Source organism: Rhineura floridana, chromosome 20 (genome assembly GCF_030035675.1).
Source record: "Rhineura floridana isolate rRhiFlo1 chromosome 20, rRhiFlo1.hap2, whole genome shotgun sequence".
Classification (NCBI taxonomy): Eukaryota; Metazoa; Chordata; class Lepidosauria; order Squamata; family Rhineuridae; genus Rhineura; species Rhineura floridana.
The window spans coordinates 3,603,396-3,617,011 of NC_084499.1; the positions used below are offsets into that span (position 1 = coordinate 3,603,396).

The window sequence follows — 13,616 nt, forward strand, 5'->3', positions numbered from 1 at the left end:
TGAAAGTCTGGATAAAGTTTATTCCTGTACAATCATACAAAAAAAAGTATTGATACATACACCCAACTGAGTTTAACTGGGCAGAAAAACCAACACAGAAATTTCACCCCATTCCTTCAAGGATCCAGGTTTGCTCCCCCCAAAGCCCAAGACTTCTGGCTGGTCCGCCTGCCAAGGTCACAGAACATGGTCCGTTTAGTAGTTTGTTAAGATGTTTTCCAGCTTGACCGCTAGCTTCATTAGAACTCTGAATTTTCAGCTTAGGACAGAGAAATACTTAAGTGGGGGGGGGGAGAAGAGTGGTGAGAGAGAGCTAACACACATATCTGGACTTTTGAGGCAAAACTAGCCACACTGGAAAGGGCAGGAGCTTCTGGTTTACTACTGAAAACAACCTGGCTTTTGAGAAGTTCCTTTACAGAACTGGAGACGGTGCTTCAGTATATTTCCTCTGGAGAGGATTTTCTTCTGTGTGCAAACGGGACATGCAGGAGAAGAGATGGCTTTGAAAAGGCCAAGATGTAGCGCTCTACAGGGAGGCAATGAAGTCCCGTCCAATACAGTCTGTTGTTCATCCTGGATGACTTTGTGAATGCCAAAGAAAGACGTCACGTCCGCAGCGAGTCATCTCTTTGACTTCCAGGCCACTCGGGAGTATGGGGCAGTCCGTTTTTTATCGGGCGGCTTGAAGTAGGAGTAAGGTGCGGCCGGCGGGAATTCCGCGTCTGGGTTCTCCGCCATCATTTTCAGCTTGGCTTCAATGGCTTTGATCTTTGTACTAACGCTGTGGAGAGGGAAGAGAAAGTTCGCTCAAAACGTCAGCCTGTCCTGGGCCCTAATTTCAAATTGGAAACTAATACAGACAGAGGTCCAGACCCAAAGGGGTGTTTTCAATGCTGGTCCTACTCAGAGTAGGCCCACTGAAAATAAGGGAAGCAACTAGCTTAGATCCATTAATTTCAGTGGGTCTACTCTGAGTAAAACTTAGCTGAATGCCACCCAGAGAATCATGTAAATGATTACATCATGCACCTTTGGGAAGCTTTAGAACTGCATTTTTTTCAACAGCAGTCTTTCCACACTATGCAATAAACGGCTCTTGTAATGGAGCAAAATCTCAACAGCAGCTGGCGTTATGGCACCGGAGGGATGGCAGCAATCCTGTCTGGATTTTTAAATGGGCAAAAAGCTGTGCTACAGCTGGTGCAGAACACTGTTGCCCATCTTTGATTTGGATTGCATTGCGCAGGGGTTGATGGCCTTATAGGCCCTTTCCAACTCTACTATTCTATGATTCTATGATTCAGGTTGGTAAGATTACGCCCCTTCAGAAACATGCTAGTTTGCTTCCAAGCCTAATTCTGAAATTCCAGGCCCAACTCATCTGCTCACCCAGAGTTTTCCTGAGGGGTGATCCAGCTATGTTGATTTATTAATTGGACCTAGTGGTCTGCAATGTAGTTTGTACTTGTTTTATGAATGTAATTTCATCATTGATTTTATCCTGTTTTCTGCAATGGTATTTTTTTCTGTTAATGTTGGCAGTATGGAATTGTTTTAAATAAATCCAAGATGCTGGTTTGGGTGTTTAAAGCCCCAGAGCAGGAACCCTGCAGACCTCGAGATGCTGCTGGATTACAAGTCCCTTAATCCTTCTGCACTGCTGGCTGGGGCTGACAGAAGTCAGAGTCCAAAACATCTGGAGGGCCACAGGTTTCCCAGATCCATTTTAACTTCTTGCAAACCACCTTGTGAAAAAGTTTTCTGGTAGAGAAATAGTGTATAAATAAACAAATACACCCACCCCAGCACTTGGAAGCTCAGGCCCACTGAAAGCAGCAGTGTGGATACCCATTTCCTCTATAACTTATGGGGCTGGAGTAAGGTTTGCAATGTTACAAAGCCCAGGATCAGATCTCTCCTCAGCCTGTCGCCTATCAGCCTAACCTACCCCACAGGGTTGCTGTGAGGATGAGAGGAGAGAAATCCAAGGATTCCAACATGAGGCTCTTCGTGGGAGTGAAGGTGTGGTACTAAACTCTGTCCTTCCATAGTCCTGAAGCCAACAAGCTGCCACAGGTGCACCCAAGTGCAGTTCCTGATTTTTGCACATTCATTGAACACCCTCCCCAAGCTTAGTCTGGTGCAAGATCACAAACTGCTTTGGAACATCCCCTTAATTTCAAAGGGGTTGGCCGTGCAGCGGCTGGCAGGGGAAGTGCTGGAGAAAGTGAAGTCCATAAGGTTGTCCTATCTACCTCTAGGATTTTAAGTCGCCCAATGAAACTGATTTGGGGGCAGGGGCAGCTCCGGACCAAAATAAGGACTTCTTCACACAACGCTTAATGAACTTGCGGAACTCAGTGCCACAAGGTGCGGAAGGGCCATAGTTCAGTGGAAAAGCACCTGCTTTGCATGCAGGAGATCCCAGGTTCAGTCCAACTGGCATCTCCAGGAGGGGCTGGGAGGGAATCCTAGTGTAAACTCTGAGCTAGATGTTCAGTATCGACCAGCTTTCAATGGGTTGTATCCAACTCAGTTTTCCTCAGGGTAGACCCACTGAAATTAATGGGCCCAAGTTAGCCATGCCCATCAATTTAAGTGGGTCTACTCTGAGCAGGACCAACACTGGATACAGTTATGTTCTATGTGCTGACGGCCCCTGGCTTCAATGGCTTGAAAAGGCGGAGGAGGGGTCTATCTACAGATATTAGCCAAAATGTCAATATGGAACCTCCAACCTCCTACCTCTGAATACCAGTTGCTGGGGAGCAACAAGAGGTTCATGCCTTGGTTTGTGGGCTTTCCTGGAGGGATTAGGTGTAGTCCAAAATGCAGCAGCCAGATTACTCGCTGGGGTTCCCTTTGGAACCCATATAACCCATTTTTTAAAAGCTGCATTAGTTGCCAGTTTGTTTCTGGACCCAATTTAAGGGGTTCACATTAGTGTTTAAAGCCCTAAATCAGTGGTGCCCAACCTGAAGGCCGGGACCCCCAAGGGAGCCATGAAGTAATCCAGGGGGCCACAGACAGTAAAGAAATGAAGTATATATATATTTTTAAAAGGCCTTCACTCCCTGGATGCTGTCTGCTCCCCACTATCACTGCAGATGACACCTCCCCCTTGCTCCAAATGAGAGGGGAGGATTTCTGCTGGAGGGGCAGAGCATCTTTCAGGCATGCCGAGGGCAGGCATCTGCCGATAAAACATGTGGCACATGCCAAAAGAGACTGAGGGCAGAGCTACCGGGAAGAAGAGGGGATTATTGTTGCCGACTCCTGCCTCCTCCCTCTGCTGCTGCTGACGACGCTCTTGCTCAGAATGAGAGGACTTTTCATAAAGCAAAAGAAGCAAGGAAAGGCTGCTTTATCCCTTCCTTCCCGGCAGGCTTGCTTGCTTGCCTTTCTTGGCTCCTGATTCACTGCCATCTCCTTTTAAAAATTATTCTTATTTGCGAAGCCGTTCAGATCTCACCTCTGGCCCAGACAGAGCCAAGGAGCAGTGAGGAAGCTCAGGACTTGCTTGCCCCCATCTCTGAGGCTAAGTGTGTGTGCCAGCGTCCCGCCTTTCTTCCACCTACACTCCACCCCCTCCATCTTTCTCTCTCCAAGACACCGCGGCGGTTGAGGGCTTCCTCCCTCCCATATGCCCGAATGCAGACGGCACAAGTGCGTTTGTGTGTGCTGATCTGTCTTCTGCTCCGCTTTTGTTCCCTAAATGCAAGCTAACCAAGTCATCAGTTCTGATGATCGTCCCAAGGCCTAAACGCACTAATCCCCCTACTCAATCTATGCACCCTTTTGTCTTCACATTCTAGCAGCCCCACCACTATCACATCGCTGCTTCTTTATTACTATTTTTAAAAAGCTCAGCAGGTTGGTCCACATACAGCAGCTGACATGTATTTGATTGTTAATGCATCTATATCCCACTTTCCTCCAGTTGGTGTGGTACAGGCCTCCCCTTTCCATTTTATCCTTACATCAACCCTGGGAGAGGTCAGGCTGAAAGACTGTGTCTGGCCCAAGGTCAGCCGGTGGGCTTCAAGGCTGGGTGGGGATTTGAACCTGGATCTTAGTCCAACACTGTAACCCAGTGGTGTTGGGAGGCAGGACAGTACATGTTCAGACTGGGGGGGGGGAGGGGTATACCAATTTGATTGGACCTTTGCATTAAGAAAAGAAAGCAACACCTTCTTGTCTGCATGGAGCTTTTAATGGAAAGGGATATTTGCAGATGTGATTTTGCCATGCACCATTTTTTCTATTAACAGACTAAAATTACAATTACCTGGGGGGGGTCACAATTTTTTTTGAGCTTAAAAAGGGGGTCCCGTACTCATAAAGGATGGGACCCACTGCCCTAAATGACTTAGGTCCCAATTATCTGAAAGGCTGCCCTCTCCTCTGCAGACCCTCTTGGGTGCTGAGTTCAGCAGAGGGCGGCCGTTCCGGTAGTCCCGCCACCCTTTGAACCTCGGGGGGGCTGGTGGCCCAGGAGAGGGCCTTCTCTATGGCAGCCCCTAAGCTGTGCAACCCCCGACCCATCAAGGCACGTCTGACAACTTCACTGTACAACGTTCGGCAAGCGCTGAAGACGTACCTCTTTACCCTGCCTTGGACACCTGAGATGAATATTTTTAGGACCCACCCTGTTTTCCGTGATGTTGTTTAGGTTGTGTTTAACTGTTTTTAATTATGTCTTTTAAAATTGTTGTAACCCACCCTGGGACTTTTGGGTGAAGGGTAGGTAATAACAACAACAACAACAACAACAATAATAATAAAGGATGCTGTGGCGGAGGATACTGGCTTAGGTGGACCTTTGGTCTGGCCATGCAGGGCTCTCCTTATGGGGTCTCTTAATTGCTCCGGTTGAAATGAAATGGCAACCCCCTCCCCACAGCACGCTCTGGCCATGTTTAAAGCCCGGGAGTTCTCACCTCAGGTTGGACTGGGCCGGCTCTGAGCTGGACGATGGCTCCAGGCTGATGGGAAGGATTTTTTCATTCTTGCTCTGGTCGTACCTCTGTGCGACGGTAGGGTGAAAGGAATAAACAGCAGAAGTTATTTTGGCAGAGAACAAACACAGACCCAGTCCGTGAAGGAGCAAGAGCAAACAGCCCGTCCAGGGCAAGCGGCTCCTGCTGCCCCACTCTCCTCCAAAATGAGAAGATTCACAAGCCGTGCTCACCTTGACCTGGGCGTGGGCCCACCGCACCACCAGCTTCTTGGAGAGAGCCAGCTTGCCATTGAGGCACTGGATCGCTTGCTCCGCTTCCTGCAGGAGAAAAGCACCATCCAGGAATGAATCCCTTTCCCAGGGGATGCAGCTGAAGACTCTTGGGCAGCTACTTTCTTTGTGCAGCTGATGGTGAGTGTCAGATCTCTGGTCTTTGTATTTCCCATCCCCCAAAAAAGGCGGTGACTCGGAAGTTAAAGGGATAACGGGTACCTAGAAAGCTAAGCGGCCTGCAGAATCCATCCCACTGTGAATTTCTGAGCTGCCACTTGTGCCCAGGAAGCTCCACCCCATATGGGAGAGCAGCACGCAGAACTTGAACACAAGACAGGCTAGGAACTAAAAGAGGAAGTGCACCGTTCCCCTCTTGGAACGCTGCAAATCTCTCTAACCAACCCCCAGTTCTCCCAAAGCAGTGCTGCCAGCAGAAAGCCCACCAACGAGACACACAGCTCTGGGGACACAGGGAAAACCAAGGAATGTCTACAAAAAACCTCCTCAGGGTTCAAATTTGCTTTTCTGCCTCCAGCACTGATTTACGGCAGCAACACAAGCACAAGCAACAAGGGTAGCAGAGAACAGTTCCTTCCCCCATTCAGCCTGACGACTACCCCATCAGCCAGGAGCCTTAATCAGGTGCTTTTCACAGGTAGCAGAAATGATGAGCACAGTTTGCCTGAGGCAACTCTCCAGAAGTTTCAAGACTCCAGTTCCCATTGTCCCTAACTACTGGCCATGCTGGCTGGGGCTGATGGGAGCGGGGAGTCCACAGCCCCGTCAGAGCTCTTAAAGCTGAGGAGCACCATGAGCCAGAGTCTTCTACTGAGTGATCCTCAAGGACCAAGAGTGTGGAAAGAATGTTGGGGAAATGGCAGAGCCCCAGCTTCAATCCCGGCACTGCTAGTTAAAAAGGATCTCAGGTTCCACGAGAATGGCCTCCCTCTGCCCGAGACCCTGGAGAACCCTGCCTGTCAGAGCCACCTTTCCACAATCTGGCACCCTCTGGATGTTATTGGATTCCAGCCTCCACCAGCCCCAGCCAGCATGGCTGACAGCCACGGCGATGGGTGGGAGCTGCAGTCCAGCACTGGGGGGCACCAGGTTCGGGAAGCCTGGAGCAGGCAATACAGTGCTAGATGGACCGATGGTCTCACTCAGGATACGGCTGCTTCGGACATTCAACGGCAGCCTCCAACCTACCTGCTTGGTTTCAAAGTTCACAAAGCAGTAGCCTCTGGGCTGCCCTTCCAACGCGCCCGACTTGTGGAAAAGGAAGTCAAATTGCTTCACCTTGCCAAACTTCTGCAGGAGCTTGAGGAGGTGGTACCTGGAAGAAGGAGATAAGATGAAGCCCCCTCCTGACTAAAAGGGTACAGGAGGGGGAGCCAACATAGTCCCCTCCAGTATTTTGCACTGCAACTCCCGTCAGCCCCAGCCAGCATGCCTAACGGTGAGAGCTGATGTAGTCCAACAACATCTGGAGGGAACCAAGTCAGGGAAAGTAAAGAGCATGAACTACTCTGCCATCTCTACTCGAACAGCGCCCACCTCGTTGCCGAGGGCTGAAATGGAGAAAGTTTTGCCCACGTTCAGGGACGAGGGGAGGAAGGAAGGAGCTGCTCGGAGCTGCCCAGAGCTGCTCACGCTTTCCCTAAAGGGGACGTCAGGACATCACACATGGAAAGATTTTGACAAGGGCGGCGCCCAGCTGATCGGCAAAAACCTGTCCCCAGGCAGTCCCCGGTACAGCTGAGGGCACAAGGCCGGAGACAGGACTGCCACCAACGCTTAGGGTGGAGCAGTTCACACAGTCCACGGCTGGGGCCTTCAGCTGTTGAATCCAATGGCTGCTCCAGGCAATGCGCTGACCTCACACGAGGGCAGCCAGTTCTCTGAAGTCCGGTCCAAGGAAGAACATTCCAGGAACTGAAGCAATCTCCCAGGCCAGGTTGCTACAGATGTGTTCCTGGAACGGGAGGGACATGAAGAACAAGCCCATCCTCCCCAGCCCAAGGAGAGTTCAACCAACTGGGGGAGGCAAGCTCTCCCTGGGAACGCACAGCAGCAGACCTTGTGACAGGAGAGGGCAACCCTCACACTGTCCTCAGGGGTAGGGGTGGTGGTGGGGAATATGACCAATGCAGAAAAGACAAGGCTGGCTGTCTTTCCTTCTCAGTTTAAAACTTTGGAGAGCTCCATCGAGTGCTGCAGACTTGTGAAAGCTCTCCTGTGACAAAGTTCCCCAAGAGACAAATGCCCTGCCCTTCCTACGGGCCCAAGGGAGACAGTGAGCCTTCAAGAGATGCTGGCGCTTTGGTTTATTTCTTTCTGGAAGTCATCACCAGCTCTTGTCAACTCCCTGCCCCCAATTCAGTCTTCTCTCGTTTGGCAAATGCCGCTGGTTTTCAACTAAGGCCTGAATGTCTGTGGCTTGAAATCCTTCCCTGAAATCAAACACCTTGCGCCTGGGCCAGGAGGAACACAACTGGCTTTCATTTGGCAATCCCCGTCAGAGTGTCGTTGTAAGGGCTGCTTATGTGGCTGCGCATCAATCTTGATTTCATCAGAATTCACCATGCTTTCCCAAGGAGCACAGCTGGGAAGCAACGGAGCTCCAGAGACATCGAACTTCAATAGTGTGCCACATTCTGCTGGGGGGGGGGGTTGGGGTTGGGGGGGGAGATGCTAAATTGCACCAATTTAAAGCACAACATGACAAGCGCGTTAACTCCAGGGCTCTGCCACTGCCATCTTCATACGTGGGCAGAGTTAGCAGTGCCTCTCCCTGCTCCAATACCCATTTTCAAGTTGGCTGAGCTAGAGTAGTCATCGTGAAAGATGGGGAGGGCGACACAGGCTATAGAAGGGGAGATCCTGGAGCCACGGCAAAACGGAGACTAGCGACATTCCCCACCCGTGCTGTTGATGATGCACCTCAATGCCAAGCAAAGCTGCATGGGAAATGACTCCTATCCTGCAGCTATTGCTGTCTATTACTGACCTATACCTGCTACATTTGGGTTTTACCTAGTGAGCTGCGTTGGCCTCTGGTCGGCCAAACAGGTACCGCTCACGTACAAGGTTATCTAAGGCTACAATCCTATACACACTTCCCTGGGAGTAAGTCCCACTGAATTCAGTGGGTCTTACTTTTGAGTAGTCTTGCGTAGGATTAGACTATTAAGCACTTAAATAATGAGTGCTCTTGACTACAGCCCAGGAGCCTGCAAATATGGCATGTTATAGTCTCAGAGCGACCATCAAATAAGCCTAAGTATATTCTGAACCTGAAGGACAGGCAAGGGATTCAAGACAGATAAAAAGTCTTCAAAGACAGCATATTTAATTCATGAAATTCACTGCCATACGATATGGTAATGAACATTAACTTGCATAGCTTTAAAATGGAACTATGACAAATCACAGAGCAGTGGTCACTATGTGGCTTTTAGGCTATATGGAACATCCATCTTCAGAGGAAGTCTACCTCAGAGCAGTGAAATTGGGAGGTTTACTGGGTGACACCAATGCACTTGATCCGTCAGCAGGAAGATTTGCACTTGCGCAATGGAACTTTTCTTTCTCTCCTCCCCCACCCGGCACCCTCTCCAAATCTGCTCTGGACAGCTGGGGGAAAACCCAGAACAGATTTATGGGGTGCGCAGGGGGAGGATGGAAAGCTCAGTAGCACAAGTGTAAAACATTGCACTGTTTGGAATGAGTTCCCTAGTGCCAGGTTGGATAGAAGCCACTCTCTTCAGGCCTTGTTTGTGGAGTTCCTACTGGCATTGGGTTGGCTATTGTGAGTAATATGACAACGCTGGATTAAGTGGACACGTGGTCCTCTGCTAATGTTCTTATGCTAGCCAAATGGAGCCTCCATGTTCAGCACAGTCTACCTCTGAATGCCACGGGGGAAAGGGCTGCTGCCTGCATAGCCTGCTTGTGTGCTTCCTGGAGCACTTAACAACTTGGGACCAGGGTATCTTAACATGTTCTTCCATATCATTCTGCCCTGTCAATGAGGTCGCCAGTGAGCCCTCCTGGTAGTTGCTGCAAAGGCCCATTTTACAGCAACCAAGTGGAGTCCCTTTTGGTTGTGGTGCCCTCCCCGTGGAACCATCTCCCTTCCGAGTTATGGCAGGTGCCCACACTAATGAGGTTTTGGCTCCAGCTGAAAACGTGTTTATTTTCCCTGGCCTCTGCTGGTAATTAATACCAGACTGCTGTTCTGCAATCTGTTTGCAGCTGTGGTTGTTGGTTATGATGATAATGTTGGTTTTATTGTAATTTTTATTTATTTCATTTATACCCTGCTTTTTCCCCATAACAGAAACCCAAGACGGCTTACATATGGTTCCCAGGCGGTCTCCCATCCAGGCACTGACCAGACCTGACCCTGCTTAGCTTCAGCAGGGGGCTGGCCTCATGTGCCTTCAGACCATGGCCTGGGACCATACAATTTTTGAATGTGCCATACAATTTTTAAGTGCAAAGCGGTAAAAAATATTTAAAAATAAATATTTGTTTATTGGGGTAACTGGATTAGATGGCCCTCCTTTGGTCTGATCCTGCTTATGTTCAGGCAGAGATCCAACATTTTGAGCTGTCCATGTACTCCTGTGTGCTTTTTCACTCCATGGTGCTGGGCCTTCAGCCGGGATCTCCCGCCAGAGCATGAAGAAAGGATAAAATTGACCCTGGGGGGGGAGGGGGGGAAGGAAGGAGAATCTATATCCTGTGTAATTTACCCAACAGGCAGCTACTCCAGTCCAAAACTGCATCCACACTCATAGTGGAAATGAACCATTAATATACAGGCAGCAATGGGCACACAGAAGGCAGATTCCTAGATTCATCACCAGCAACCATTTTGCATCTCTCACTCCTCTTCGAGTTCTTTACTTCCAATATTTTTGATTGCTATTCGCAAGGAATTACAAAAGAGGCCCAGAAAGAATTTACAAGGAATGGGGGAACTACATTGTGAAGAGGGAAGGAACAGCCAGGGAGTTGGACATGACCGGAGCATCCTGATGGGGTACCTGGGGCGACGCGCCCCGAGGCGGGGGAAGGAGAGTGTCATAGATCTGCTGCAGGCTGCAGCCAGACCTCGTTCCTACTTCCTGTCACCCACAGCAAGTGTAGGACAACCCGTCCAAGTCCCGTTTCCTTTTCCGCCAGCTTTCCTCCTGGCACCCTAAGAGCTATTCAAACGCCGAGTCACGGCTTCCTTTAAACAATGCTGTCCCAAGGATATGGGGGAATGGTCCCGGCCACATGCTAAAGCCATTACAGCCGGGAATCCTGCCCCACTGGGAGCCAGAAGCTGCTGTTAATGATGTTGTTTGCCGAGTGAAGCTCATCAGGGTGGATCTTAACGCAAGGTGCGGAGAGTTGAGGCACAGGGCCTTTCAAAAGCCCCCCCAAAGTGTGGCACTTTAAGGCAGTGGTTAAAACACAACACACTTTTTAATCACATTAATAAGCATTCCTCTGTGAGGAAGACATCTTGCAAGGGGCAAACTGTAGCACAAGAGATGGACGCAACTTACTGACAACTGCAAGCCTGCCAGACGGAAGTCACTGCAGTACAAGCAAGGCAGGAGAAGGCAAGGTGTGATTGCTGTGATAGATCTCTGGGTAATTTTTTGTAAAATCGGGTTGCTGACTCCCAACAGTTGAATAACACCGTCCACAAATATGTGCCCCCCCAACCCTGGCCAAAAACTTAGGCTGCTGTCATGAAAAAAGCTGGGAGACAAAACTGGAGTGGATTTGCATGTGGAAGGGCTGTGAGCTCAGTTCTGGTGCTGAAGACAAATTCCTGCGCCTGAGGACGTGAAGCCAGGCAGAAGTTCTGTTCCCCCCAATTCCAAGCGTCGGCCCCCTTTCTCCCCACCCCAACTTCCTGAATGGCCATTTTTCACCTGGCTCTGGTTGGTGAACCTGGGGGGTGGCCAGCCTTATTTTGATGGGAAAGGAACAAATAATATTTAAAATGCTGGAAGGAAGCAGGCTGGGAAGCACCAGGTGAAATGCAACCTCAAATCCAGGATTTGCAGTTCTGGGGAAACTCCTCTCCTCTCTCCCACCACAACTCCCTGTTTGCAAAATGGGATGAGGACTGCTGAGAATAGGAACTGGATTACAACGCACTTTGCCGGAGCTGAAAGAGCAACATAAGGCTGTGATGGCCGGCTAACCAGGGCAACTGTGCTGCTTCCCACCCTGTGATGTTTTGGCTCAGGCTCTTTTGTGGAACTTGGGTTCCAAAAGCTTTCCTCCAAGTCATACAAACGCCACAGCTTGCAAGACAGACTTTTTGTGAGCTGCTGGGTGACCACCCAGTTGCCAGCCGATAAACTCTCCATCAACAAACGCATGCCTATCTTCTTAAAAAAACAAAACCCAATGTCATCTGTGATACTTTTAATGGGCAGAATTGTTTACACAGTCTTTATTGTGGCTTGCCCTTACAACAACCTCGTGAAGCAAGTCAACCTTCTTTTACAAGTGGGAAACAGATGAAAAACCAACAGTTCCCAGCTATATGCAACTTTGTTCAGAACAAGTGAGGGATATCGTTCTCCTTGAAATATACCACTACAGGAGGTGGCTTGAATGCTCCCCCCCCCCGCCATGAAAAGTACCCACCTACATACAGAAAGCTACAAAACACCTGGAAGAAGTCTAGGCTCAGAGGGTTGCCTCTTTGGTGCTCCCTTCCCACATGTGGGCAGGGTTAGTTGCTGAAGGAGCCCTGGCACATCCAGAGAGGTGCCACAAGCGTAGGTGGATTCAAAAAGGATAGGTTTTGACAAATTCACGGAGGAGAGGTCTACCACTGGCTGCTAGTCATGATGGTTAAGTGGAACCTCTTTGTTCAAAGGCAGTCTACCTCTGAATACCAATGGCCAGGTGGCAATAGCAGATCCTGTTGTGGATTTTCCAGAGGCACCTTGCTGGCCACTGGGGGAGGCAAGGTGTTCTGTTAGATGGACCTTTGGTCTGATCCAGAAACCAGGTTCTTCTTATGTTCCTATGGAAGGGCTTTTTCTGAACGTTCACAAGGGTCAGCGAGCACCTGACAAAGGCAGGATTTGAACCCAAGCACCCCATCTTTTCAAAGCCCAAACCTGTTCACCTCACACTGTTGGTTCTGGTGTCTAAAATTCTACAAATGCTTCAGATTTCACAGGACTGTGAAAAATACCTTCAATTCCTAAATGTTAGGGTCAGATTATCAGGTAAAAGGACATCAAAAGGTTTCTGAAGCTGAGTGTCCAACAGGGATTTTTTCCACCTTGCAAACTAAGCTGGAGTGCTTCTGTTTTGACCGAGTATAGTATCTGAAATCCCTAGGTGCAAGTCAACCAAGCCCCAAAGGTACTTTCCTCCACACACCACTCCTGGGCCTTTACTTCCCCCCAAACAGACACTTCTCCAAAGGCCCAGGCAGCCTGTCAGCTGAGCGGCACTCGCAATTACTCACCACCGAGAAGCCACAGCAATATAAACACTGGGCAAAAAATGGTAATTAATGCAAAACCCAAGAAGAGGCCAGCCAGCGCAGCGCTGAATGAGTCGCCTGAAGAGGGCATTACGTTAATGACGGACTCCACTTAGAGGCACGATTAGGACGCCGCCTGGCTGAAAGGAAAAGTACTTGGAACAAAAAACTCGAAGCACTTCCCGAAACACAAGAAGCCGGACAAAAATTGCTTCCACAGCTGAGAGGCCCACAATATCCGGGCGACAGAACAAGAGCAGCTACTTGGAATGCATAAATTGGAGATTGTTTTGTAAAGCATGCTGCAAGGGGAGGGAGCGAAGAGGAAAGATGGCCACCAGAACCCCTGGCCAGGCGCATCTAATATCCCTCCAAGCAATCAAGCTCTCCTCCCTCGGCGATTAATTGGCCCACTTCAACATGCTCAAATGTGTTAGCACGCAATTTAAACGCACTAATCATTTGGAGGCCAAGGGAATGTCAAACGCACACACTTAACGTTCACTACCACCAGAAAGGGGACCGGGACGCACACACAGCTGCAGTTATTAGACAGAGAGAGAGAGATACTTGGAAGCTCTAAAGGGTTTGGGCCAATGGGGCTTCTCCCAAGGCTACCATCGGCCACCAGGCCTCACCACAAAGATCAGTCCAGGAGGGCACCCCCTGAACTCGGCCGCTGCAATAACAAAGGCGTGGACAAAGGTTGGCACAGTGGGCAAGAATCGAAAAAGGAAACTAAATGCTATCAGAAGCCAGGAAAGGGATGGGAGAGGATCCCTGGACTAGGAAGTCACGTGGCAGGGGCGTAGGGACATAAGAAGAACCCTGAGGCTGGACTGAGCCAGTGGCCCATCTAGT

The 13,616-nt window shown here is 49.6% G+C and overlaps 1 protein-coding gene across 2 annotated transcripts in view; it reads right to left on the reverse strand.

The window, feature by feature from the left end:
- RBM18 (RNA binding motif protein 18) overlaps positions 1–13,616 on the reverse strand; it is a 16,689-nt gene continuing 3,073 nt past the window's right edge. For both annotated transcript variants that reach the window (XM_061604051.1, XM_061604052.1), the window contains exons 3-6: positions 6,443–6,569; positions 5,195–5,281; positions 4,944–5,029; positions 1–784 (exon numbers count right to left, since the gene is read on the reverse strand). In XM_061604051.1, coding sequence (XP_061460035.1) covers positions 625–784; positions 4,944–5,029; positions 5,195–5,281; positions 6,443–6,569 — 460 coding nt within the window. In that variant the 3' untranslated portion in view covers positions 1–624. The remainder of the gene's footprint in view (positions 785–4,943; positions 5,030–5,194; positions 5,282–6,442; positions 6,570–13,616) is intronic.